The 27,848-nt window shown below is 56.0% G+C and overlaps 1 protein-coding gene across 3 annotated transcripts; it reads left to right on the top strand.

The window, feature by feature from the left end:
* Positions 1-1,415: 1,415 nt before the first annotated feature.
* On the top strand, positions 1,416-23,496 carry LOC114811983 (neuroblastoma suppressor of tumorigenicity 1-like). 3 transcript variants are annotated; one of them, XM_029064294.2, is made up of 4 exons: positions 1,416-1,583; positions 20,491-20,688; positions 20,928-21,039; positions 22,474-23,496. In XM_029064294.2, the coding sequence occupies exons 2-4, from the start codon at positions 20,516-20,518 to the stop codon at positions 22,714-22,716; spliced, it is 528 nt and encodes a 175-aa protein (XP_028920127.1). In that variant the 5' UTR covers positions 1,416-1,583; positions 20,491-20,515; the 3' UTR covers positions 22,717-23,496. The 3 variants fall into 3 exon arrangements, with proteins under 3 accessions (XP_028920127.1, XP_028920129.1, XP_028920128.1); XM_029064296.2 differs by lacking the exon at positions 1,416-1,583 and adding an exon at positions 6,404-6,563; XM_029064295.2 differs by lacking the exon at positions 1,416-1,583 and adding an exon at positions 10,772-11,084.
* The last annotated feature ends 4,352 nt before the right edge of the window (positions 23,497-27,848 follow it).

Raw genomic sequence — 27,848 nt, 5'->3', positions numbered from 1 at the left:
TGATTATCCTGTATCTACCCCAGCACTTAGAACAGTGCCCTGCACATAGTAAGTACTTTACAAATACCAACATTATTATTATCTGTTATTATTGGGGAAGCAGCGTGGCTCAGTGGAAAGAGCACGGGCTTGGGAGTCAGAGGTCATGGGTTTGAATCCCAGCTCTGCTCCTTGTCAGCTGTGTGACTGTGGGCAAGTCACTTAACTTCTCTGTGCCTCAGTTCCCTCATCTGTAAAATGGGGTTTAAGACTGTGAGCCTCACGTGGGACAACCTGATTAACCTGTATCTATGCCAGCGCTTAGAACAGTGCTCTGCGTATAGTAAGCGCTTAACAAGTACCAACATCAACATCATTATTATCTACTCAAGGTCACACAGCAGACTAGTGGCGGAGCCAGGATTAAAACCCAGGTCCTCTAACTCCCAGACCCGTGCTCGTGCCACTAGGCCACGCTGCTTCTCTGCCATTCCCCCAACCACCATCATCCCCAATCAGCCGTTTGAATCTTCACGGCCCTAATCTCCATTCTAGACTCCCTAAGAATCCCCCCCACCCCTTTCCCCATCCCAACCTTCCAGGTGGTCTGCTCTAGTGTTTATTAGAAGGTTGAGTGCCTGCCCAAATCTCCAGCCTCCAACTAGAGCTGTCATCTGGAGGGGCAGCTGGGTTTACCTCATCAGTGCCAGAAGGCCTTGGCATGGCAACGTTTCCCCCCCACTCCCCTCCCGCGCGTGCCCAGGGGTGGCTGACCCCTGGCTCTTCATCTTCATCAGAAGCAGCTGGTTAGGAGGCGAGATCCTAACTGGGAACAGGTGTGTTTGGATGGGAGGAAACCTCAGAGAGAGGAAAAGTAACGAGGTCTAGGACCCTGGATTGGGAGCCGGGACTTGGGGGTTATGTTTAAAGACAGTATTTGTTAAGCATGTACTATGTGCCAAGCACTGTGACAATTGCTGAAGAAGACGCAAAATAATCAGGTGAACACAGTTTCTCTGTCCCACGTGGAGCTCAGAGTCTAAGAGTCCCACTGCCAGCTGGGGCTTCGACTGGCTGTGAGACCTAAAATGATTCACAACATCTCTGTGCTCCAGCTTCATCCAGAGGCTGGAGGAGTGGGAAGCTGGGCCAGACAGCTTGCACAGGGGAAAGGGGCACTGTTGTTACCGAATGAAGAGGGACCCTCGTGGGCGGGGAGGGGTGCATCCTGGACCCCAGAAAGTCAGGCTCCCTTCCCAGCGAACTCTCGACCTCCATCCTGGCACCGGAGGGTCTCAGGCTGGCTTCTCAGAGACGGCCGTCTTGGCTCCTCCGAGTCCCGGGAAACCCCCGCTCTGGAAATCCCCCTGACCTGGCAGTTCCAGATTCCAAGGGCCTCTTCCCCTCAGCCTCGTGAAGCCCTGGACTGCTTAGCCTGGGAGAGGCTGAACGCAGAAGTGGTCAGAGATCGGGGCACAGATGTTCTGTTCTGGGTACCGGGGACAGAAAATTCAGCTCGTACGGCGGGGCTGCGGCCTGTCTCCCTCAGAAGAGCCCCCACCTCCATAGAGAAGTGCCACGGTCCTGCACAATACCTGCCTGAGGTAGGGAGGGAGAGAGGGTGCCACTCTGGCGAGCTGTGGCCAACAAGGTGGTGGTGGGTGGGGTGACTCGCCTGGCATAGATCAGACCGCAAGAGACCGGAGGAGGTGATGGGAGAGGGAGAGTGGGAATGAAGACAGGGGGGAAGGGGGGAGACAGAGAAAAAAATCATATGGGGATCTGTAGATGGGAGATGTGTTCACATCCGTACCTTCGCATGTCACTGTACCTCTGTGTGTCTCTGCAGCTGGGCGGCTCTGTACCTGTGTGTATGTGTCTGTACCTTACATGTCCCTGTGTACGACAGCGCTGTCTGAGATGCTTTTAAAGAGAGTAATTTTGCACACAATTTTTAAAGGCTGTCCCTGCCCCCCCCCCCACTTTACTCCCCCCCACACATACTCTGTCTGTCTCCGTGTGCCTGTCCAGTGTTCAGCCCCTCTTCCGGCCTCCCACTTGCGTCTGGTGTGTCCCAGGCCCCGCTGTCCGGCTCCAGGGCACCGGGGTCGGGGGTCACCTGGACTCAGGGTGCTCTGAGCCCGGGCCCGGGACCTGCCCCCAACTCCCACCCCCAGCTCCCCCCGAGCTCCCCACTCATCTCTGGGCCAGACAGTGCTCCCCAGCCCTGCAGGTGGGCCCCGCTGTCGGGGGTCCGGTCTGGGGCGGGGGTCGAGGGCAGGCTGTGGGTCGTGGGTTCTGGGCCCAGCCCCTTCCCCAGCCTCACGGCCTGGCCGGTGGCCCCCCCACCTTCCCTCCAGGCCCTCAGGTTGAGGATTTGGGGGGCCGGTCCGGGGGCGGCAGGGGTCATCCCCGAATCCCCCTGCTAGAAACCAAACGTGCCCCTTCCTTCCTCCCTCCGTCCCCGTCCCCCATTGATGAAGACCAGATTTGCAGTGTCCCCTTCGAGCCCCGCTCATTGAGGCACACATTCAGCTACACGCTCACGCACAGACATATTCGCACACCCCACCCCCCCACTCTCTTTCTCGCACACACACAGACTCACGCACCCCTCCTTTGATGAACAGCACACGCTCTCGCACAAACATATTTGCACACACACCCACTTTCTCTCGCACACACACTCAGGCACACATTCGCACGCACACACACACCCCTCCCTTAATGAATAGCACATGCTCACGCACAGACACATTCGCACTTAGAACAGTGTTTGGCACATAGTAAGCACTTAACAAATACCATAATTATTATTCGCACACACACCCACTTTCTCCCACACACAGACACACTCATGCACCCGTCCCTTGATGGATAGCACACGCTCACGCCCAGACACATTCGCACTTTGAACGGTGTTTGGCCCACAGTAAGCGCCTAATAAATGCCATAATTATTATCCGCACACACGCCCCACTTTCTCTAGCTCACACAGACACAGTCACGCACCCCTCCCTTGATGGATAGCACACGCTCACGCACAGACACATTCGCACTTAGAACAGCGTTTGGAGCATAGTAAGCGCTTAACAAATACCATAATTATTCGCACATGCACCCGCTCCCTCTCTCGCTCACGCATATACCCAGACACACACACACAGACACTCTCACCCACCCCTCCCTTGATGGATAGCACATTCTCCCTCACAGACACATTCGCACACACACCCATTCTTTCTCTCTCCCAGACACACACACACACACACAGACACACTCACACACCCCTCCCTTGATGGATAGCACCTTCTCACGCACAGACACATTCGCACACACACCCTCTCTCTCTCTCTCTCGCTCGCTCACACACAGACACTCACGCACCCGTCCCTTGATGGATAGCACACGCTCATGCACAGACACATTCGCACACACACCCACTTTCTCTCTCACACACACAGACACACCCAGAGAGACACACAGAGACGCAGGCCTTCCTGCACCTCGGATCAATCCACTGGGTATTGATCCTGCAGGCCGATCGATGGGGCAGGGGCCGGGAGGCTCAGGCCGGGCAGGCTCTGAACTTCTGAGCTCGGGGACAGCTTTCTCTCTCTCTGTCTCGCCCTGTATCTCTGTGTCTCTGTGCCTCTGTCTGTCCTCCCCGGATTTGCAGCGGTCAGGCCGGGGTTCTGGTCAGAGAGAAGAGCCCCGAGCCCAACGCCTCCGACCGCATTTTAGGGGCTCGGGGTCTCAGGCGGTGGCTGTCGGTGGGGGACGGGACTCAAGGAGGGGCACCCCAGAACTTACACACACACACACCGTCACACCCCTCTGTGGGACAACCTGATCACCTTGGATCCTAGAACCTAGAACCCCCAGCGCCTAGAACAGTGCTTTGCACACAGTAAGTGCTTAACAAATACCATCATTATTATAATTATTATTTCATCCACATACACACCCTTCCTCACATACCTACACCCTCTCACACATACATTGACCCTCCCATATAGGCCCTCCCACACCCTCTCTCACCCCCTCACACACATGCCCTCAAACACCCTCACACACACACATGCTCTTTCACACGCATATGCACCCTTCTTCACATAAATGCACCCTCACCCACCCTCTCTCACCCACCATACACACCCTTCCTCATATACATACACCCCCCCCCACACATATGCGCTCAAACACCCTCACACCTATACCTTCACACACACATACCGTCGCACATCTTCTTTGACCCCCCCCCCAAACACCCTTCCTCACATGCCTGTACCCTCCCAACACATACACCCTTGCACACATACACAGACCCTCACAAACCCTCTCCCCCCGCCACACCCTTCCTCACATACGTACACCCTCAAACACACACACACACAAAACCCCTTCAGGAGAACATCACGGTGCTGGCCAAGTTGGGTAACACAGATCGATTGGGACTTGTGAAAGCGGCCCGGGAACCAGAGAGGAGAAGGCCCTCCGGACTCGTCTCTCCCATTCCCCTCCGGAGCCCGGCTTGTCCTTGTCCTTGCCAAAAGCTGCGAGAGGGATCTCTCAGCCTCGGGGACTAGTTTTGTCTATCGGGGATCCCCGACCTCCCTTCCCCCCAACCCGACCCCAGGGGTCGGAGGAGAGGGGGCAGAACCCGTCCTCGACATTGCTCTGCTGCTGCTGACCTCACTATGCGTCCTCCGCCGTGATTAAGAAGAGGTAGGATGGGGAGGGGAGATAAGAGTGTGTGTGTGTGTACGTATATGTGTCTGTGTATATGTACGTATATGTGCGTGGGTATATGTGTGTGCTTGTGCTTTTGTATATATGTGTGCATCTGTTTATGTATATGTGGGTACATGTATATGCATGTGTATGTGCTTGTCGATATATATGAATGCATCTGTTTATGTACACATGTGTGTGTATATTTGTATGCATGTGTGTATGTGCATGTGTTTGTGTATAGGTGTGTGTATGTGTGTATATACGTATGTGTATATATATATATGTGTATACATACGTTTCATTCATAGTATTCAATAGTATTTATTGAGCGCTTACTATGTGCAGAGCACTGCACTAAGTGCTTGAATATATGCATATATATATATACGCAGAGAAGCAGCGTGGCTCAGTGGAAAGAGCCCGGGCTTGGGAGTCGGAGGATGTGGGTTCTAATCTCACTTCCGCCACTTGCCTGCTGGGTGACCTTGGGCAAGCCACTTCACTTCTCTGGGCCTCAGTTCCCTCATCTGTAAAATGGGGATGAAGACTGTGAGCCTCACGTGGGACAACCTGAATACCTTCTATCGACCCCCAACGCTTAGAACAGCGCTTGGCACCTAGTAAGAGTTTAACAAAAGCCATCATTATTATGTGTGTGTGTGTGTGTGTGTGTGTATGCGCGTATAAGAGCCCCCTTACTCGGGCCAGTAGCGGGGAGACGTTTTTCAGGATTTCTGAAACACTTTTCCCCCTCGCAATCTCCTGGAAAGAGAGAAAGGGGGGGGGGGGGGAAATTTGGTCCCAATTTAAGGCAGAAAATGTGTCTTTTCCCCAGGGCCCCCTACTTCCACCCCCCCCACCCCCACCCCCCGTCTGTCCGTCCGCCCGTCCGTGCCCACCCCGTCCTCTCTCGGGCTTTCAAAGGCAGATGAGCTTGCTGGCCCTTGTGGAGGTCTGGGGGGTGGGGGGTAGAGGGGTGGGAACCTGGGGGAGAGGTGTCTGGGGGGGATAGGGGGATGGTGGTCTGGGGGGCAGGGGGATGGGGGTCTGGAGGGTCTGAGGGGTGGGGGATGAGGGTCTGAGGGGTCTGGGGGGTAGGGGGATGGGGATCTGGGGGGTAGAGGGGTGGGGGTCCGAGGGGTAGGGGAATGGGGGCCTAGGGTATAGAGGGCTGGGGCTCAGCGGTAGGGGAGTGGGGGGCTGGGGGTGTAGGGGTCTGGGGGTCTGCCTTGGCCAGGCACCCGTCGGTCCTCTCCCTCGCAGCCTCTTGGGTTTCCAAGGGGAATTTGGGAGCGGGTTTGGTGTGGCCGGGGAGGGCCCGGGCCGGTGGGAGGCGGGGGGTGGGCGCCGGGCCGCCTTGGGCTGCTGATTTCTCCTTGTGTTGTCTCGGCGGGTGGGGCGGGCGGAGGCCTGGCTGGGCCCCGCGGCCAGAGGCGGGAGGGGCCGCCGGAGCTGGACGAGCCGGGTTTTGGGGGGGACGGACCCCTGACGGACCCCCCTGACCTGCACCTCCTCCTCCCCAGAGGCCCGATGCTGCCCCGAGCCCTCTGCACCGAGCTCTGGGCCGGCGGGAGGCGGGCCCGGGGGCGGGGGCGGCCCGGGGGTCCCTCCCTCCTCTCTCCCCACCCACTTCCCTCCCCTCCCCTCCCCTCTCCTCCCTCCCTCCGTCCGTCCGTCCGTCCATCCCTCCCTCCCCCCGTCGGTCGGTCGTTCGTTCGGTGCCAGCGGGGGGAAGAGCCCGCTAATGTCCAGGGCGCAGCGGGCGGGCGGGCGGAGGAGCGGCCTGGCCACTGGACGGGCTTGCGAGCCGCCCCCGGACCCCGGCCAGCGCCGCCGACCCCGGCTGGGTGAGCACGGCGGGGGCGGGGAACACACGGGGAGGACCCGGGGGGGACTGGACAGGACGGACCCGGGGGGGACAGACGGGACAGACCCGGGGCGGGGGACGGACAGGACAGACCCCGGGGGGGACGGACGGGACGGATCCGGGGTGGACAGGACAGAGCCCGGGTGGACAAAAAGGACGGACCCGGGGGGGACGGATAGGACAGACCCGGGGGGGACGGATAGGACAGACCCGGGGGGGACGGACAGGACAGACCCGAGGAGAACAGACAGGGCCGGGGGGGGTACAGACAGAACAGACCCGGGGGGACAGGACAACTCCGGGGGGGACAGGACGGACCCGAGGAGAACAGACAGGCCTGGGGGCTGGGGGGGTGGGGGGGAGGACAGGACAGACCGGGGGGACAGACAGGCCCGGGGGGGACAGACAGGACAGACCCGGGGGACGGACGGACAGGACAGATCCGGGGAGGACGGGTTAGACCCGGGGGAGACGGACCCGGGGTGGACAGGACGGACCCGGGGGGAACGGGACAGACCCGGCCAGGTAGGAGACCCGGCCAGGGGAGAGCCGGGAAAGCTCGGGGAAAATGGGGCCAGCAACAGGGTTGGTCCCAGGACTGGGACCCGGGGACCCAGCCGGACCTGAGACCCCACCCCAGGACCCCCATCTAGGTTCCTTCCCTCTGTGCCCCCACCCACCCCCCGGGCCGGGGGAGGTCAGAGCGCCCAGAGCTGGGGGTGGGGGTTAGGATGGGGGGCTGGGGAGAGAGGGGTTGGGAGGGTGAGGCGGGCGGGGGGCCGGGGAGAGGGGCATTAGGAGACTTGTTAGGGGGCTGGGGGCTGGGGAGAGTTTGGGGTCTGGGAAGAAGGGTTGGGAAAGTTAGGGGGCTGGGGCTGGGGAGTGTGGGGCTGCGAGAGTTAGGGGTTTGGGGGCTGGGGAGGGTTAGGGGTCTGTTGAGAGGGGTTGGGAGAGTTAGGGGGCTGGGAGAGTGGGCCTGGGGAGAGTTAGGGGGCTGGGAGAGTTTGTGGCTGGGGACAGTTAGAGGTCTGGGAACAGTTAGAAGTCTGGGGAGGGGGTTTGGGAGAGTTGGGGGCTGGGGTCCGAGGACAGAGGGGCTGAAAGGGTTAGGGGGCTGGGGCTGGGAGGGTTGAGGGCCGGGTGTGGGGTGTGGGGTCGGTGGTGCGGGGGCCCGTCCGGGCTAGGCGGTCTGGGCAGTGGGAGGTCCGCGGCCGATGCTGCCCGCCGGGGGCCGGGGGACGACGCGGCAGGCTCTCCCCCAAAACCGGCCCCGCCCGGCCCGGCCAGGAGAGCGCGCGTCCGGGCCGCTGAGCCTCCTGCGGGCAGGACTGGCCAAAAGGGACGGGGTCGGGGCTCCCTGCGCCCCCCGCACTCCGACCCCAGACAGCCCGGGACCAGCGGCCCCCGCAACGGCCGGGCCTCCGGGGGACTCTGCGCCGGAGATGGGCGGGGAGCGTTTGGGGGGAGTGTTTTTGGGGGGGTCTGGAGATTAGGTTGAGCTGAGAAACCCCGGGACTGAAAGTCGGGGTGTAGGGGGTCCTGGCCCCGTTGGGTTGGGAGGCGACGGAGGTCCCGCCCAGGAGGGGAAGCCTGGGGTGCAGAGCGTAGGGTGCAGGGTGCAGATCCGGCCAGGAGATCCACCCCTGGGGCCGGCCCGCCCCCGAGGGAGGGACTCCCTCTACAGAACCCAGCGCCGCACCCCCGGACCGTCGCAGCTCCCTCCCTCTGCCCCCCTCGCTTTGGGCACGCCCTGGCAGCCTCCTCGCTGGCCAATAGCCTCCCGGGGGCCGGCCGACCCCTGGGCGAGGGAGGGGAGGGTTAGGGTCCCTTCCAGGGGGAGTGGGTGGAGGGGGTCGACGGGGACTCCCGCGAAGGGAGAGAAGGGACCCTCCAAGGTGGAATCGAGGAGCTGACAGCTGGTTTCCAGTGCGCTGGGCCCCCCAGACAGAGGACCCCGGGGTCCGAAAACCAGCCCTCAGCAATCAGCCCAACACTTAGATTCTTTCCTCTCCTGCCCTTGAACCTTCCCCTCATCTCCTGACCTGCTCCTGATTGGATGGCAAGGAGCTGGGACCCCCCAAACCTCCTCCCCTCCTTTCCCCTCCGCCAACTTGAAGTCGCTTGGATCTCACTCGGTGAGCAGAGCGCTGAGCCTGCCCACCCATTCATCCCCTGGGCTTTCTCCCTCGCTTTCCCAGTGGTGGAAGGAAGGAGAGGCCTCAGGACGGTAAATGAGGCTAAGTGGGAGCTGGAGCCCTGCTGTGCCTGGATCTCTGGGTTGGATAAGCCTTCTTGCAGCTGCTGCAAGCCACGGCTGGTTCTCTGCTTCCCCGTGGCCATAATAATGGTGGTATTTATTAAGTGCTTACCGTGCGCCGGGCACTGTACTAAGCGTTGGCATCGATACAAGCAAATTGGGCTGGACACACTCCCTGTCCTTCATGAGGATCACAGTCTTAAACCCCATTTGACAGATGAGGTAACTGAGGCCCTGAGAAGTAATGTGACTTGCCTAAGGTCACGCAGCAAACCAGTGGCAGAACCGGGATGAGAACCCAGGTCTTTCTGACTCCCGGGCCGGTGCTCTATCCACTAGGCTATGCTGCCTCTTCCGTCCTCTCGGGGCCAACCTGGCTCCTCTCGGGGAGCTGTGTTGGGGTGAGGGGGGTGGGCCGAGAGCACGGAGAGGAGGTGGGGCAGTAGGCTTGAGCAGGCCAGGGCCACCCCCATCTCTAAAGAAGTCTAGGCCTCTGGCTGCTCCTCAATTCGAGGAGCGTGTGGCAGAGTTGTGCTAGTGGCAGGACAATTGGGAGTTTTTGCCCGGCGGGCAAGGGGGACGGTCAAGGACTCCTCAGCCTTACCGCTGGTGGAGGTGATGAGGAATTTACTGCCTCCAGTTTCCCTGCTCTCCCTCTCTAGCCCACCCCACTGCTCAGCTGGGAGGGGTCTGGGACCAGGGGCGTCAGGGGTGGGTCCTCGTGTCACCACTTCCACCTGCACTTCCCTACTCTTTATCAGTTCCTTATCTGGGGCCCAGTGGTGAGGGGAGGGCATGTGGGAAGGTGGCATGGGATCCACAGGGGCCAGGTTCGGCCCTGTTTACAGCCCCTGTGCATCTGACGAACGCTTCCAGCCTCCCTTTGGGGCCCAAGGGCCAGCAGGCTTCCAGGGAGTTTGGGGAGAGCAACTGTGACTCTTTGGGCTGGGTTCCCCTTCCTGGTGCCCTAGCTTCCTCTACCCCAGCTGCCTTTAGTGCCTCCCCCCAAATTGGGGCACTCTTTGGAGGGTGGATCCTGGCAGGTCCTGAGATAGGACAGTGACAGGCCTTTCCCAGGATCTTGGCCCTTCTTCCTCCCGGTCTGGCTGGCCACAGGTGGCCCGAGCCTGGGCTGTGAGCCTGGGCCGAGCCTGGGCAGTGCCATGGCAGTGAGCTCTCTCAGCTGATTTGTGATTCTGAGCAATGGGTGGAGGGGGACAGGGTTAAGTTCCGCCCATCCTGTCCATGGGGAAGACTGAGGCCGTAGAGAAAAACAATTCGCCCCGGCAGAGGACTCATCAGGTTTCCAACAGGATTTTTCTGCTGGGCTCCAGGCATGGCTGAGGAAGAGCAAAGTCTGATTTTTCTGGGTCAGGATGGGAGACCAGGACCTCGACCTCCAGCCAACTAAGTGTGGTCTAGTGGTTAGAGCACGGGCCTGGGATAGAGCCTGGGTTGTGATCCCGGCTCCTCTGCTTGCCTGTTGTGTGACCTTGTGCGGGACACTTCATTCCCTGTATCTCGGTTTCCTCATCTGTAAAATGGGGATTAAATACCTGTTCTCCTTCCCCATTAGACTGTGAGCCCTAAGGGAGGCAGGGGCTGTGTCCTAACGGCTTAAGTTGTATCCACCCCAGGGCTTAGTTCAGGACTTGGCACGCAGTAAGCATTCAACAAATTCTGTTATTGTTATTATTTTTGTTTCCAGTCCTCTCTGTTCCCTTTTTCTCTGAGTCTAAAGCGCATACCAGGTTCCCTTTGTTGTTCTTTGAGGGTCGCTGGGGTGTGGTGTGGATTCAGGGGAGTGAATTTGACAGTCCTAATCAGGGCAGGCAGGGCCTGGGTTTTCTTTTGATTTCTCTCCCCTCTGGGAAAACATCCTTGGACAGCTGTCCTGCTCTGGGACTCAATTTTCCCAACTCAGAAAGGGGAACTCCCATCTCTCCTGGAGGGTTTTGGCATTCACTTGCCCCAAGGCTGGGGACTGGACCAGAAGTCCTCTCGTTTCTCTGACCATCCTCAGTCACTCTTAATCCCAGGCCGACGCGGGAGGGGAGAGAACCAGTGAGATGGATAAATTGCTCTGAGCCCTTGGATGGAGGGAGTAGAGAAACAGGAGGGAAGGATGTTGTCATTGTTATGAATAGTAATTGGATTTATCATCATTACTCAGGGTTCCCAGATTGGAAGGAAATCCCAGTTGGGAGCTAAGTAGACCACACGGCGCTTATCCAGAAACTCTAGGTACAGAGGGATCGGGCACGGAAGGACGGGAGCCCAGCTTCTGTCTCCTCTCTTCCCTGTATCTCTTAGGCCTTCTACCGGCCTGCCCCGTTCCCCTACTTCCAGTCCCTGTTGCTCTCCCTCCCCTTTCCCAGCTGGCTTGGGGGATCCAGCTCGTCAGCTCGAATGTCGGAGGAACAAAACCCGAAGGGCCAAGTAGGCGAGCGAAGGGGGGCTCCAAGCGGAAGAAGCCTCACAGATTCTCTCTAGGAATGAGCTCTTCCTCTTCCACCACTAACATTTTCTATTCCACTGGGAATCAGGTGGACCTGGGTTCTAATCTCAACTCTGCCACTTGTCTGCATATTTAACGAGCAAAGAAAGCACTCGGAAAATACGATTGAATGAATGAGTAGTAATAATAATTATGGTATTTGTTAAGCGCTTACTGTGTGCCGGGTATTGTTCTAAGCGCTGAGGTAGGTACAAGACAATTGGGTTGGACCCAGTCCCCACTTGGGGCTCACAGTCTTCATCCCCATTTTACAGATGAAGTAACTGAGGCACAGAGAAGTGAAGTGGCTTGCCCAAGGTCACACAGCAGACAAGCGGAGGTCTTGGGATTAGAACCTCTGACCTGACTCCCTGGCCCGTGCTCTAGCCACAGGCCGCCTGGCTTCTGAATGAATGCTGTGAGATCTCAGACAAGTCACTTCACTTCTCTGTGCCTAGAGTCCCTCATCTGTAAAATGGGGATAAAGACTGTGAGCCCCATGTGGGACAGGGACTACCTCCAACCTGATTAGCATGTGTTTACCTCAGTGCTCAGAACAGTGCCTGACATAAAGTATGTGCTTAACAAATCTTATACTTCTTCTTCTTCTAAGTCTTCTCCCCCTGTGCAGCAAAGGATGTCCCTGGAGAAGGACCATGGAGTCCCCGTTGCCCAGCTTCTCCCCCCTGGGGCAGACCCTGGCTTCCTCCTATCCAGCCCAAGATGACTGGACACGAGCTCACCTGTCTGTGGGTGCGGTTCCGAGGACAATGATTTGGGCCTAGACACCTCTCGGGTCCTTCTTAACCCAAAGGGCCGCTGCCGAGCTCAGATTCCTTGGGCTGGAATGGACTCAATCAGTCAGCTAGCCCATCCCCCTGCCTCCAGGCCCAGTTACATTCAAATCATTCATTCATTCGATCGTATTTATTGAGCGCTTACTGTGTGCAGAGCACCGTACTGAGCGCTTGGGCGAGTACAATACACCAATAAACTGAGACGTTCCCTGCCCACAATGAGCTTACATGTACATCTTCAGGGGAGGGAACTCCCCAACCTTCTTGGGTTCTACTGTCTCTAACTCTTACCAGCAGACAGTCCTTCAGATGTCTAGCCCAAGTCCTTCCTGCTGCAGTTTAAGATTGGAAGCTCCGATTTGTATTTCTTGAAGCAAAGACTTCTCCTATTTTTGGCCATCCTTACTCTCTATAGGCCCTAATTTGTCCCCTCCTTGAGCTGGGGGAGGGGGTTGGGAGAGGGGGGAGGCATGCGGCCTGGTGAGGAGAGGGCCTGGCAGGGCTCAGGGCCCACTGGGGCCGCCCTCTCTGGACATCTGTGGTTCAGAGTAGTCGTTCCTGGCAGAGAAGCAGCGTGGCTCAGTGGAAAGAGCACGGGCTTGGGAGTCAGAGGTCATGAGTTCGAATCCCAGCTCTGCCACTTGTCAGCTGTGTGACTGTGGGCAAGTCACTTCACTTCTCTGTGCCTCAGTTACCTCATCTGTAAAATGGGGATTAACTGTGAGCCTCACGTGGGACAACCTGATTACCCTGTATCTACCCCAGTGCTTAGAACAGTGCTTGGCACAAAGTAAGCGCTTAGCAAATACCAACATTATTATTATTATTGAGTGTCCAGGAACCCGTTGTCTAGAAAGCTCTCAGAGTTAGTGGGTGTGGAAAATTCTGAAGTTATAAATCAATAGGAAAAACTCGAATGAAAAAGGACATCGTTCCTTCACATGAAGATTTCATAGCACTTGAACTCCTGAAGCTGCCCTTCCCTGCCCCTCACAGGCCTGGGAGTCAGAAGGTCATGGGTTCTAATCCTGGCTCCACCACTTCTCCGCTTTGTGACTTTGGATAAGTGACTTCCCTTTCCTATGCCTCGGCTACCTCATCTGTAAAATGGGGATTAAGACTGTGAGCCCCATGAGGAACAGGGACAGTGTCCAACCTGGTTAGCTTGTATCGGCCCTAGCATTTAGTACAATACCTGGCACATATATCATCAAAAAAAAAAAAGGGGAGTGGCATCCAGCTACTCTGCTGGGCCCTTCCTTCTTGGCTATACGTGGGGTAAACCCAATTTGTTTTTGATGATGTTAAGTGCCAAGCACTGTTCTAAGTGATGGGTAGATTGAAGTTAATCAGACCGTACACGGGCCCTGTCCCATTTGGGGCTTACAGACTAAGCAGAAGGGAGAAGAGGTACTGATTCCCCATTTTGCATCTGAAGAAGCCGAGGCACAGAGAAGCGAAGTGACTTGCCAAAGGTCACACAGCTGGAAAGTGGTGGAGCCGGGATTAGGACCACTGGTCCTCTGGCTCCCAGGCCCGGGCTTTATCCTCTAGGCCACAGTGCTTCTCCTATTGGGATGGGTCAGGGGAAGCCAGGATGCTTCATTGTTCATCCCGCCTGTGGCCATGGGACTGAGCTCTATAATGGTCCCCGGCTCCCAGAGCTGGCTCATGTGTGAGTGAGTGAGTGAGGGTGGATGAGTGCCCAAGAGTGTGGAAATGTGGGCCCAAAAGCATATTTGTGTGTGTATACATAATCCTTCTCATCTAAAATCCTTCAGATACACTCTTATCCGGACCACTCTGTCCTGCCTACAGCATTTCCCATGGGCTCGGAGCTAGGCCAAAGCTCTCCCGGCCGGGGTCACTCACACTCTCAGCTCCAGGCTTGGGGAAGGACAGAGGACACTCACACTCTCAGCCCTGAGGATGGTGTAAGGACAGAGGTCACATGAGAAGCAGCATGGCCTAGTGGATAGATCCCGGGGCTGGGAGTTAGAAAGACCTGGGTTCTAATCCTGCCTCCACCACTTGTCTGCTTGAATGGCCTTGGGCAAATCACTTCATTTCTCGGTGCCTCAATTCCCTCATCTTTAAAATGGAGATTAAGATTGTGAAGCCCAATGGGACAGGGACAGTGTCCAACCTAGTTAGCTTGTAACTACCCCGCGCTTAGTACAGTACCTGGCACTTATATATTATCAAAAAAAAAAAAGAGGGAGTGGCATCCAGCTGTTTTGCTGGGCCCTTCCTTCATGGTTACAACTGGGGTAAACCCAATTTGTTTTTGATGATATTTGTGAATATCCACCCCAGTACTTAGTATATTGCCTGGAACATAGTAAGCACTTAACAAGTACCACAATTATTATTATTATTATTACTCATACTCCCAGCCTCAGGCCCGGGGAAGGACAGAGCCTGGAGCCTGGAGTTGCCCAGCCAGGGAGAGGCAGTCTGACTCACCCCTTCGGAGGCCCCTCTAGCCTGGGCCTCCCGCCCTTTTGGCTGTCCCTGGGTTGGGACAGCGTGTCTGTGGCCCGGGCTCCTCTCTGTCTGGGCCAGGAAGTACTGAGCCCTGAGCCCAGAGCCCGGTCCAGAGGGGTCAGGTCATAGGAAGGACAGCGTCCTCGCAGACCCCGCCTTCACCCTGGATCCTAGCCACGGTTCTGGTTCGGGACTGGGGAAGACTGGTGGCGTCTGCTTCAGTTCTGGGCTATCCCAGCTCTGGAGGATACAGGGTCCCAGCGGCCACTGGATAGTGCCCTCCCTCCTCCACCCTCCCGTCCCTTTGGCTGTGCGGAAGCAGATCAGTTTGCCCCAGGAGAGTCCTGGTGGTCCATGGGCGGTGCGAGGGAGGGGGACCGGCTCCTTATTTTCTCACATCTGTCTCCTGCAGGGGAGGGAAGCTTCAGCCTCCCCCCACCCAAAACCAGCTGTGGGTAAGGAGGCAGCCCCCATTTCCTGAGCGAATCTGAGCTCAGCCCCATCAGCTCTGGAACTAAAATCAGCCTTCGGGGAGCTCCTGGGGCCAGACTGCCTCCTCAAGCCTCCCAGCCCGCCTCCCCCCACTGCCCCCATCCTGGTCCCGGTCCTGGAGGCGTGGGTGTCAGTGACAGATGGCAGGGCAACCTACCCCATGGCTCCCTGCACTTGGTGTCAGAGGCATTTGGGTAAAAGTCTTCCCCACTGTGGACTCTAAATGCTTAAGGTTCCAGGTCCTATAGCCACAGATCCTGGCTACTTGGTGAAAAGCCACATTCTGGACCCTCCCAGCCTTCTTCCATTCTGTTTCCAAGGCTCTCCTCGGACCCTGCAGCTGCTGCAAGGGGCCTGGCCGGCTGGATCTCGTCATTCTTGATCCACGCGGCCTGGCAATAGATTCCCCACCTGTCGGATTCGCTTCTTCACTGGCCATGAGAGGACCCGTGGAAACCTTGGTCATAAAGAGACCGAGAAGCAGGTTGGCCCAGGAAAAAGAGCATGGGTCTGGGAGTCAGAAGATCTGGCTTCTAATCCCGGCTCTGCCGGGTGTCTCTTGAATGATCGTGGGCAAATCACTTCACTTCTCTGGGCCTCAGTTCCCTCATCTGCAAAATGGGGATTCAACGTCTGTTCTCCCTTGTCTTAGACTGTAAGACCCATGTGGGACCTGTTGATCTTTTATCTACCCCAGTGCTTAGCAAATGCCACAGTTAGAGTGCATAGCAGCATTAGAGTGGAGTTTTCTGAGGGCAGGGCCTGGGCTCCTCTTGGGGTTTGGAGAAGGACAGAGTACAGGGCCTAGGAGGGGATTGAAGAAATCATCCAGGAGCCCTAGCAGCCAGGACTAACACAGGAAGGTTCACTCCACCGGGGCCTGGGGTCCTACAGGGGTTTCTGCTGCTCTCCCTCCTCCAGAGCCCTTCTTGAGGTCTGGATGCCATCTCCAGCCACTGGGGAAGGTATCAAACAGAGGGAGGACGAAGAGGGACCGGATTAAAAAAAAAAATTGAGACATGCAGTCCACCCAGGAGCACTAGAAATGCTTGAACTTGAATGATAATAATAGTATTTGTTAAGCGCTTAATATGTGCCAGGCAAATCGGGTTGGACACAGTCGCTGTCCCATACGGAGCTCACAGTCTCGATCTCCATTTTACAGATGAGGTAACTGAGGCTCAGAAAAGCGAAGTGACATGCCCAAGGTCACCCAGCAGACAAGTGGCAGAGTCAGGATTAGAACCCAGCTCCAAATGACTCCCAGGCCCATACCCTATCCATTAGAAAGACTGGTGCTGGTGCATGTAAATGGCATTCAGATTATGGCGGGGGAGAAGAAACCAAGTGGGAAAGAAACCAAAGGAAGTTATAAATGGGTAAAATCTGCAGGGGCTAATGAGTTTGGAGAGTGACCCCTGAGAGTCATTGACCACCGGGCTGGAGGTCACTCTGGGACACCGGAGCAGAGCTAGCACAGCACCTGGATTTCACAGAGGTTGAAGAGACCCACAAACCTAATGCCTCTACTTAAAACACTCTACCCCTCAGTGTTCCCTTTTAACGATTTTATTGAAGAAATTCCATTTGGGGCTGAAATCATCCCAGAACAAGGGGAACATCTGATGGGGATGGTGCCATGTAGGCGAAATCACTGCTTCTAGAGCCCCATGCTGCTAATTCCACCTCCCGGCTCACAGCGGGCCCAGGGACGGGTCTGCCCTGGTGCCTCACAGCATTTCAGGGTTTTTCTTCTTGACCCTGTCTGCCTTAGGGGAGGTCTGCTGGACTGAGGCTGTCTGGACAGCCCCTTTGGTTGGACGGTGGAGAGAGGGAAGAAGCTCCTCTAGAAATTCTCTGTCCCAGGAGAAGAAGGGCAGAGAAAGTCCAGGTCTGGGAGTGGGACAGGCTGGGCCTGGTTTTCTCAGAGAGGCTCCCAAAATGGGGATGAAGACTGTGAGCCCCACGTGGGACAACCTGATCACCTTCTACCCCCCTAGCGCTTAGAACAGTGTTTTGCACATAGTAAGGGCTTAACAAATACCATTATTATTATTATTATTATTATTCCCCTCAGCCCAGTGGTCAAAGCTGAGTGCCGGGCAGCAGCGCCCTCTGCCGGTCATGCCTGGCAATGACGTCCTGAAACGCTTTCCTTTCATTCATCATCATCATCATCATCATCATCGTGGTATTCGTTAAGTGCTTATGTGTCAGATAATAATAATAATAATAATAATGTTGGTATTTGTTAAGCGCTTACTATGTGCAGAGCACTGTTCTAAGCGCTGGGGTAGATACAGGCTAATCCGGTTGTCCCACGTGAGGCTCACAGTCTTAATCTTCGTTTTCCAGATGAGGTAACTGAGGCCCAGAGAAGTTAAGTGACTTGCCCACAGTCACACAGCTGACAAGTGGCAGAGCTGGGATACGAACCCATGAAGTCTGATTCCCAAGCCCGTGCTCTTTCCACTGAGCAAGCACTGGAATCTATACAAGCAAATCGGTTGGACACAGTTCCTGTCCCACATGGGGCTCACAGTGTCCCTCCCCATTTGACAGATGAGGTAACTGAGGCACAGAGAAGTGAAGTGATTTGCCCAGAGTCACACAGCTGACAAGTGGCAGAGCCGGCACTATTAATAATAATGTTGGTATTTGTTAAGCGCTTACTATGTGCAGAGCACTGTTCTAAGCGCTGGGGTAGATACAGGGTGATCAGGTTGTCCCACGTGGGGCTCACAGTTTTATTCTCCATTTTCCAGATGAGGTAAATGAGGCACAGAGAAGTTAAGTGACTTGCCCACAGTCACACAGCCGACAAGTGGCAGAGCCAGGATTAGAACCCATGACCTCGACTCCCAAACCCAGGTTCTTTCCACTGAGCCACGCTGCTTTTCTAACCCAGATCCTTCTGACCGCCCCCCGGACCCATGCTCTATCCACTAGGCCTTGCTGTGCTGCTTCGTCGTCATCGTCATCATCAATGGTATTTATCGAGTGCTTACCACTAAATGCTCGGGAGACTACGACAGAGTTGGCAGACACATTCCTTGCCCATAATGATCTCACGCTTGATGATGATGATATCATTAATAATAACAACAACAATAGCAGCAACAATGACGATGATGATAATGATAGGGAGAGCCGTACAAAACAGATGGAAGTTGTGGCCGGAGGGAGAGCCACAGTCCTAGAGAGGCCTGGGGCCTAGTTCAGGCACTGGATTGGGTGGCTGAGGGAGGTTCTGCTGTCTCCTTCTCCGGGAACTTTTAACAGCCCTGCCTGCGTTAAACAACAGAGGCAGGGGGTTGGACTAAATGGGCTTTCGGCCTGAGGAATCTCTCATTCTCCAAGCTGCCCTTAGTGAAGACCCTGTGCTGTGCTCTAAGGTTTTGTCCAGGGAATCCTTGGACTGGATTCTAAAGGAGGCAAGTGATGCCCTCTAGAGGCTTAGCTCTATACCTCCAGGAGACTACTGTACCGCAATTATTATTATTAATAATAATAATAATAGTAATAATGATGACAACAGTTGTTAAGGGCCTTCTATATGCTCAGCACTGTACTAAGTGCTGGGGGTAGATCCAAGATACTCAGGTCCCACATGGGGCTCACAGTGTTAGTAGGAGGGGGAGCAGGCTTGAATCCGGGCGGCTCAATGGAAAGAGCACCAGCTTGGGAGCCAGAGGTCGTGGGTTCTAATCCCAGCTCTGCCACTTGTCTGCTGTGTGACCCTGGGCAAGCCACTTTACTGTGCCTCATTTACCTCATCTCTATAATGGGGATTAAGACTGTGAGCCTTAAGGTGGGACAACCTGATTACCTTGTATCTACCCCAGGGCTTAGAACAGTGCTCAGCACATAGAAAGCGCTTAACAAATACCATAAAAAAATCCCCATTTTCCCGGATTAGAACCCAGGATCTCTGACCCCATGCCTGTGCTCTTTCTACTAGGCCACAGTGCAAGGCCAGAAAGTAGGGCCAACTAGATTCTGTCCTGGGCCTGCCTGGCCTATTCCTGGAAGATGAAGTGGGGGACATGAGGGGTGAGGGGACTGTGTTGGGGGGAACCTTCTGAGCGAATGTGAGGCGCACGCGTGGCAGCCCCTGGGCATTATGAGGACACGCAACGCTGCAGGTGCACGTGAGCTTTGGCCCAAGTGCCATAGAGGAGAGCTGCCATCTGCGGGGCGGTGCCACGACCACTGGGCTTGCTGGGGGCTGCGGCCACTGCTGGAACGATGAGCCAGTTGGCAGGAGCCGACCACTCTTCCCATCCTGAGCCTGCTGGATTTTTCCCTGGCAGGGTGGGGGAAGCCAAGGCCTCTAGAAAGATTGGGGTGGGCATGGAGCTCTGACCTCCAGGATTATGAGTTAAGGATCAGAATGGCCTAGTGGAAAGAGCATGGGCCCGGGAGTCAGAGGGCCTGGATTCTAAACGCAACCCCACCACTTGTCTGCCGTGTGATCTTGGGCAAGTCATTTGGCTTCTCTAGGTCTCAGTTCCCTCACCTGCAGAATGGAGATTCATTACCTGTTGTCCCTCTTACATAATCTGTGAACTCCCTATGGGACCTGATTGTCTTGGATCTGTCCCAGTGCTTAGTACAGTTCTTGACACGTAGTACGTGCTTAACAATTACTATTATTATTATTATCATCACTTCAGTCCGGGAGGTGGAAGAATGGCTTGAGCAAGAGCCTGGAGTGGGGAGACTCGTAGTAATAATAATGATAATTGTGGCATTTATTAAGTGCTTACCATGTGCCAGTCACTGTACTAAGTGCTGGGATGGACACGACCAAAACAGGTTGGACACAGTCTCAATCCCCGTTTTACAGATGAGATAACCGAAGCACAGAGAAGTGAAGTGACTTGGCCAAGGTCCCACAGCAGACAGATGGCCGAGCTGGGATTGGAACCCGTGACCTTCTGACTCCCAGCTGTATCCACTACATCATGCTGCTTCACTCGTGTGGAGAAAAGATGAGCAGGCTTGCTTCCTTGGGGCAGAGAGCTTGAGCAGGGGTGCAGTGGGAGAGGGGGCGGTTACTTAAGTGGGAAAATAATGATAATAGGGGTATCTGTTAAGTGCTTACTATGTGCCAAGCACTGTACTAAGTGCTGGGGTAGATGCAAGGTAATTGGACACAGTCCCGGCCCCCCATGGGGCTCAGAATCTTAATACTCATTTTACAGCTGAGGTAACTAACTGGTGGAGAGCGTGGAAGCCCACTCTCTCCACTATCGGTTGACCAACGTCCCCACCCCCGGGCGCCACGACTCCCCCGAAAGCTTCCCCCCATCTGGGTGTTCCACAGAGACGGGGCCGGGAGGGGCCTGGGACTCAGCGGCCGCTCTGTGCTCAGTTGTAGGGCTCTGGCAGCGGCGGGCATGATGCTGCAGCTCCTGGTGGGGGCCGTCCTGCCCGCGGCCCTGCTCCTGGCCGCCCCGCCGCCCATCAACAAGCTGGCCCTGTTCCCCGACAAGAGCGCCTGGTGCGAGGCCAAGAACATCACCCAGATTGTGGGCCACAGCGGCTGTGAGGCCGTGTCCATCCAGAACAGGTGGGGCTGGGTCCCGGGCCCTGGGATGGAGGGGGATTTGGGCCCCCTCACGGACAGGGAGTGATACCCGATGTATGGGCCGCGGGGATGTTCCCTCCCCATTCCCAGCCTCGGTCTACCCCTTGGCAAAATGGAGAGATCTCTGGCCTCTCGGGGCAGTGGGTCATCTGATGCTGTCTGTCTCCATCCAGTTGGTCACTGCAGCTCCTCTTCCTCCCACCTATTTCCTCTCCCCACAGGGCCTGCCTGGGCCAGTGTTTCAGCTACAGTGTCCCCAACACCTTCCCGCAGTCCACCGAGTCCCTGGTGCACTGTGATTCCTGCATGCCAGCCCAGTCCATGTGGGAAATTGTGAGTACCAATCCGCCCCCGGCTCCTCCCCTGCATGTCCCCACCCCACCCCTATATCCACCCTGGGACCCTCTCCTGCACAATTCCCTCCTAAAAGTCCTCCCCAGGCCCCTTCAGGGTGCAACCCTGCTCTCCCCCATAAAAATCCACCACAGGACCTTCCCCCCAACACACACATGCACCTTAAAAATCCATCCTGGGCACCTCCCCTGCACACCCTCCACCTAAAAATCTGCTCTGCCTCCCCCCCAACTCTAAAAATCTTCTCCAGGTCCATCCCCTGCACGCCCCCTGCCTAAAAATCCACCCCGAACCCCTCCCCTGCATACACATATCCCCTAAAAAATCTTGCCTAGCCCAGTGCCCTGCATACACCCCCTACCAAAATCTGCTCCAGACCCCTTCGCTGCACCCTTCTGGCGCCCAAAATAAATAATAATAAGAATGGTGGTACTTGTTAAGTGCTTACTATGTACCAAGCACTGTTCTAAGCTCTGGGTAGATAAAAGTTAATCAGGTTGGACAAAAATCCCTGTCCCACAGGAGGCTCACACTTATCCCATTTTACCGATGAGGCAACTGGGGCAGAGAGAAGTCAAGTGACTTGCCCAAGGTCACACAGCAGACATGTGGCAGAGCCAGAAGCAGAACCCAGTTCCTTCTGACTCCCAGGCCTGTGCTCTGTTCACTAAGCCTTGCCGATTCCCAAGATCTGTCCCAAGCCCTTCCCTTGGACAACCTCCCTAAAAATCTGCTCCAGCCCCCTCTCCTGCACATACCTCCTCCACCCCAATCTTCCCCAGGCCCCTTCTCTGTACACACACACCTCTCCCCCACCAGCCCTGGCGGCTCAGACTTGGGCTTAGAGTGAAGATGACCAGGAGTCTGACCTTAAGGTCATCCACCCATCCTCCTCCTCCTTCATCTCCCGCTACCTCCCATTTTCCCCCTTCTCTCTCCCATCTCCTTAACCTTCTTCCTCTCCTACCTCTCCAACCGTTCCAGGGAAGCAGCGTAGTCTAGTGGAAAGAGCCCGGGTCCGGGAGTCAGAGGACCTGGGTTCTAATCCCAGCTCCGCCACTTACCTGCTGACTGACTTTGGGCGAGTCACTTCAATTCTCTGGGCTTCAGTTTCCTCATCTGTAAAATGAAGATTTAAATACCTCCTACTTAGACTGTGAGTGCCATGTGGGACTTAACTCTTGTATCTAGGACAGTACTTGATGGGTAATTAACAAACACCATTATTATTATTATCTCCCTGTCTATGATCCACCTCCCACCTTGTCCCTGGTCCTCCCCAGGCCCCCAGCCCCAAATTCAAATCCCACCCTCCTCCCCTTAACAGGTGGGAGCTTCCCGCCTTGGCGTGGGCCAGAGGTGGGAGGGGAAGGTGCTCCTTAAACCTCCCTCCCGCCCCCCTCCCTCACTCAGGTGACCCTCGAGTGTCCAGGCAACGAGGAGGTGCCCCGAGTGGACAAGCTGGTGGAGAAGATCCTACACTGCAGCTGTCAGGCCTGCGGCAAGGAGCCCAGCCACGACGGGCTCAGCGTCTACGTGCACGGAGAGGAGGCCCTGGCGGGCGAGGTGCCAGGCCCCCACCACTCCGGCCCGCATCCCGAGGTCGAGGAGCCCCCGGGCTCCAACCACCAGGAGGAGGATGGTGGCGAGGAGTGAGCCCCGGGCCCTCCCTCCCCTCCCCGCCCTGGAACTCTTCTGCCCCGGCAGGCGGGGGAGCGGGAGGGGAGAGGCCGACACAGGCAGGGCTGGGGCTCAGCTCTTGGCTCTGCCCCCGCTGCGGGATCTCCGGACAGAGGTGGACTAAGACCACTGGGGGTTGCCTTGGAGATTTTTGGCTGGGGTGGGGGGACGTTTCGGGAGGAGAATCGAGCTGCACATGTTAATATATTCTGAAGAGACTGGGGGACGGGGGAGAGATGGGGCATGGGTTCCTGAGGGAGGGCTAAGGGAATCCAGCCCTTGCCCTTAGCTAGAGCTGGAGATTTCCACCCACCCGGTGTGACGTCCCTTCGGCCTGGTGGGATTGGAGGCCGGTGGGTGTGTGTGGCGGGGAGTGACGGGCAGGGGAGAGGCCCGGATTTGGGGCTGTCGGTCGGGGCTGCGGAAGCGAAGGGTAGGGTTGAAGATGGCCGCTCTCAGGGAGGTGGGCCGAAGCATCAGAACACGCTTCTCTTGGGCAGGGTCTCTGGCTAGAGGCTGGAGCCTTGAGGCATATGTAGGTGGATAGGATCGGGGGGGCAATCCTGCCGGTGGGGGGGTGGTCCAAGCTGAGGGGTCAGCTGAGGGTCCAGTCCCAGAAAAAGGATTATTTGAAGCCTCAGGGCTTCTGCCCTCACCTTCAGTCATCATCAGTGGTACTTATTAAGGCTTACTGTGTGCAGAGCACTGTACTAAGTGCTTGGGACAGTAGGGAAGCCAGTTGGCACAGTGGATAGAGTTCAGGCCTGGGAGTCAGAAGGTCATGGGTTCGAATCCTGGCACATAATAAGCGCTTAACAATTGCCATAATTATTTGTATTATTACAATACAGCAGATTCAGTAGACACATTTCCCGCCCACAGCGAGCTTGCAGTTAATGCCAGCAAAGTGGCTGGGGTGGGAAAGGGCAGAACGACCTGAAGCAGGCAGGAGTCAAGCTTACACTGCGGAATAGCACGACCCTTCTATTCCCTTTTCCAAAGTCAGCCCCCCTTCATCCACCCTCAAGTCCAAGGCAGGCCCCAGCCCCCTCCTTCCTGGGACTGGGGCAGTTCTGGGCCAGGTGGGGACAGAGGTGGAACTCAGAACTGTTGGGGCCCATTCCTGGCTCTTCAGCAGCAGATCTGTCTGGGCCTTGGTAGGAAGGGACTTGGAGAGCAACGTGTCACCCTCTGTCCCCTCCCTCTGGCTGGGATGCCCCGGCCCCTCAGAATTTTAGGGGACAGCGGGGCCGTGGGGAGATGGGTTCCCCCACCACTGCTAGCCGGGAAGACATGCCCACCAATTAAATATCCCCTTTCAGTTTTGGGGGGTAGGTCTGAGTAAAGACTATCCAATCACCTGGAGTGTTGTAGATTCTTCCTTCTGACTTGCCAGTAGGGCCAAATGGGGGGCCGGCCGCTCTTCCTCCTTGTCGATTTCCAACAGGACCAAATCTAGCCACAGAGCCAGGCACCTGCAGGATGGCGGTGGGTGGATGGAGGGTGGAGGAGGCTCAGTGCCCGTGGGTTGGAGGGTGACCCCGAAGAACGAAACAGAGGTGTCGGACGGCTTCTGCGTTGTCTCCCTGAGGTCACACTCGTCACCTTAAAGGCACGGGAGTGGGGGAACGGGGGAGCGGGAAGAGGTGAGAAGCGGCTGAGACTCTTGTCTCCAAGGAAGGTAAGCTGAACCAGAGGGTTCGTGTCCCCGTGCCAGGCTGTGGGCTTTGACTGGGTGGGTCAGGGGAGGGAATAAGTATTTTCCCAAGCTTGTCCCCCAGCTGCACTTTAACCCACGGGGCGGGGACTCGCTGACTTCAGGAGGGGATGGAGGCTATGTCTCTCATGGGAAGAGGGTTGGGATTGGGAGCTGCTCTCCGGAGCGGCTGAGGACACGGAGAGTCTCCCAGGATTGCCCTTGGCTTCACCAGCTTCCTCTAGCCTCCTCTCCCCGTCCCCACCGCCATTACGACAAAAGCTTTTGGAGCTTGTAATCAATATTCCATGTCCTCTCTTTTAAAGTTTTCATAAATAAATAAATTTAGTTTCAACTTCTTTTTTTTTTGTTTTTCACCATCTGATTCTTGGGCACCTCTGCATATCTCCTCTCTGTGGGGGTTTCAGGGAGCGTTCAGTTCTTGAGTCCCGGCAGAGGGATAGTAGATGGGAGGGAAAGGTGAAGAGCGGAGATGGAAATGGAAGGGGATGCATCAAGGCAGATGTAACTCTGGTTCTGAACAACCACGGTTCGTAAAGCCCAAAAACACATCTTATATCAATTGCTGACGTATTTCAGGATTTGTAAGCCCCGCTCCAAAATTGCGTTTAATTGCTGCCAAGAAGTTAATTCCCTCTCCATCTCTTCCTCCACCCTGCCACTTCCCAATCACAGGCTTGATGCCTGTCTTCTCTGCATCTTTAGGATCTCGGGGTGGGGGAGGCAGCAGAGACTAGAGGAGAAGTAGGAGAAGTTGCTAGGCCGTCCCTCATCTCTCCATCTTCCAAATCCAGTTTAAATCCAATCCGCTCCAAGAAACCTTCCGTGACTAATCCTTCGTCTCACCATCTTATTTTCCTTCCCTTCTGCATCACCTATGCCCTACTCCCTAAACCCTTACACACCCACCCTACCCCCATCCACAGCACATATCCTTATGCTCAGATATTTCCTCTATATATTATTTTAATCCCTCTCCCTGCCTACACTGTAAGCGCCTTAAGGGCAGGGATTGTGTCTATTTACCCTATTATACTCTCGCAAGTGTATAACAGCGAGAAGCAGCATGGCCTACTAGAAAGAGCATGGACCCGGGAATCGGAAGGACCTGGGTTTTAATTCCGGCTCTGCCACTTGTCTGCTGTGTGACCTCGGGCAAGTCACGTCACTTCTCTATGCCTCAGTTACCCTATCTGTAAATTGGGGATTAAGACTGTGAGCCCCATGAGAGAAAGATAGTGTCCAACCTGATTTCCTTGCATCTACCCAGCACCTGGCACATAGTACATGCCTGGCATGTAGTAAGCGCTAAAAAAAGTGTCTAGTAAAGTGCTCTGCACAAATTGAGCACTCAGTACAGTCCATCGATTGAGGCCAACCTGAGGGCTCCGCCCCTTCTATCCAATCTTATCCATTTGGGTTTCGAGTCTGGGTTCAGGAAATGTGAAATGCCCGCTCAGCCCAGCCCGCCCCACAGCTTCCAGTCCAATCTCAGCGTCTCCCAGCCAGTCAGCCCTGCTCCCTGCCATTTCCAATCCAGCCACAGGGTCTCCCAGCTGGTCGGCCCCCTGCCCACCTGCTCTCTCACACACACATACACACCCACCCGCTCTACCCCCAACACCCCACTACTTCCAATCCAGCCACAGCATCTCCCAGCTAGTCAACCCAACCCTCCCTGCCACTACCAGTCCTGCCGCAGGGTCTGTAGCCCTCCAGCCCCATTTCCGTCCCGTCCCCACCCTGCAAGCTGCCTGCAAGAGCAGCCGGATGGAGTAGGCCTCCCCGAGGCCGCAGGTCGGTCCCCTGATTACGTCTGGCCTGGCACCCTCGACCCCGCCCCACTCTCCTAGGTCCTGCTTATAGCCCCTCTTCTCCTTTCCAGCCCCAGCCCCCAGGGATGAAGCAGGGCAGGCTGCGGGCAGCAGTAGGTGTTGCTTCGGGCATGGCTGCTGGCACCACGGCCCTGCTCCCAGCCTCCCCTTTCCCTCCCCTTCCTGGGTAGGGTAAGGGTGGGGCTGGGCTGGGGCAGGGGCTGGGACTGTCCCGAGCTGGGGCTGGGGCTAAGCCTGGGTCTGGGTTGGGCTGGGGTTGGGACTGGGCTAGGTTGGGGCTGGGATGGGGCAAAATTTTTATCTATCTGTAGGGCCTGGTCATCCTGTTGGGGCAGACTCTCACATCTACCTACCCCATGATACAACCATGAGGTCCCTTCAAAAATGTGGATGTACCATGAACGTCTGGGCAGTGGGGTTTCGCCTCTATTGTTTCTCCGTCACCCTGTAACTGTGGGAGTCCTCAAGGCTCACTTCTGGGTCCCCTGTTATCCTCCATCTACACCCACATTCACTTGGAGAATTCATTCACTTCCATGGCTTCAACTACCACCTCTATGTGGATGATTTCCAAATTTATATCTCTAGACCTTCTCTCCTTCCTTTGCAACCTCAATTTCCTCCTGCTTTTAGGACGTCTCTACTTGGATGTCCCGCCGACACCTCAAACTTAACCAGCCTAAAACAGAACTCCTCATCTTCCCACCCAAACCCCGTCCTCCCCTGGTCTTTCCCATCACCCTAGACAATTCCACTATCCTCCCTGTCTCCCAAGTCAATAACCTTAGTGTTGTCCTCAACTCATCTCTCTCATTCAGCTCACATATTCAATCTGTCACCAAATGCTGTCAGTCCTACCTTCACACCGCCTCTAGAATCCGCCCATTCCAAACTGCGTCCATGAATCTTATCCCTCGGGACCTCCCTGCCTCTAATCTCTCCTACTCCAGTCCATAATCAAGTCCCCTGCCTGGATCATCTTTCTAAAAAATGTTAAGTCCACGTTCCCCTCCTCCTCCAGCGTTCGCCCATCCTCCTTCGGGTCAAACTGAAACTCTTTACTATTGGCTTTAAAATACTCGATCCACGCTCCCCCTCCTACCTTATCTCCCTGATCTCCTACCGCAGCCTATCCCGCACACCTCGCTCCTCTAACTCCAAACTACTCACTGTATCCTCCATTTTATCTGTCCCCCTGTTGACCCCTTGCTCACGTCCTCCCTCTGCCCTGCAACTCCTTCCCCGTTTATATACAACAGACCACCACTCTCCCCACCCTTGAAGCCATACTGAAATCACATCTCCTCCAAAGGACCTTCCCCGACTAAGCCCTCATTTCCTCTACTCCCTCTCCCTTCTGTATCATCTATGTGCATGGATCTAGCGTGGCTCAGTGGAAAGAGCCTGGGCTTGGGAGTCAGAGGTCATAGGTTCGAATCCCGGTTCCGCCACATGTCAGCTGTGTGACCTTGGGCAAGTCACTTCACTTCTCTGTGCCTCATTTACCTCATCCGTAAAATGGGGATTAACTGTGAGCCCCATGTGGGACAACCTGA

This window comes from Ornithorhynchus anatinus, chromosome 5 (genome assembly GCF_004115215.2).
Source record: "Ornithorhynchus anatinus isolate Pmale09 chromosome 5, mOrnAna1.pri.v4, whole genome shotgun sequence".
NCBI lineage: Eukaryota > Metazoa > Chordata > Mammalia > Monotremata > Ornithorhynchidae > Ornithorhynchus > Ornithorhynchus anatinus.
Note: the sequence above shows the minus strand (reverse complement) of the source record. Positions and strands in the feature narration are given on the sequence as shown.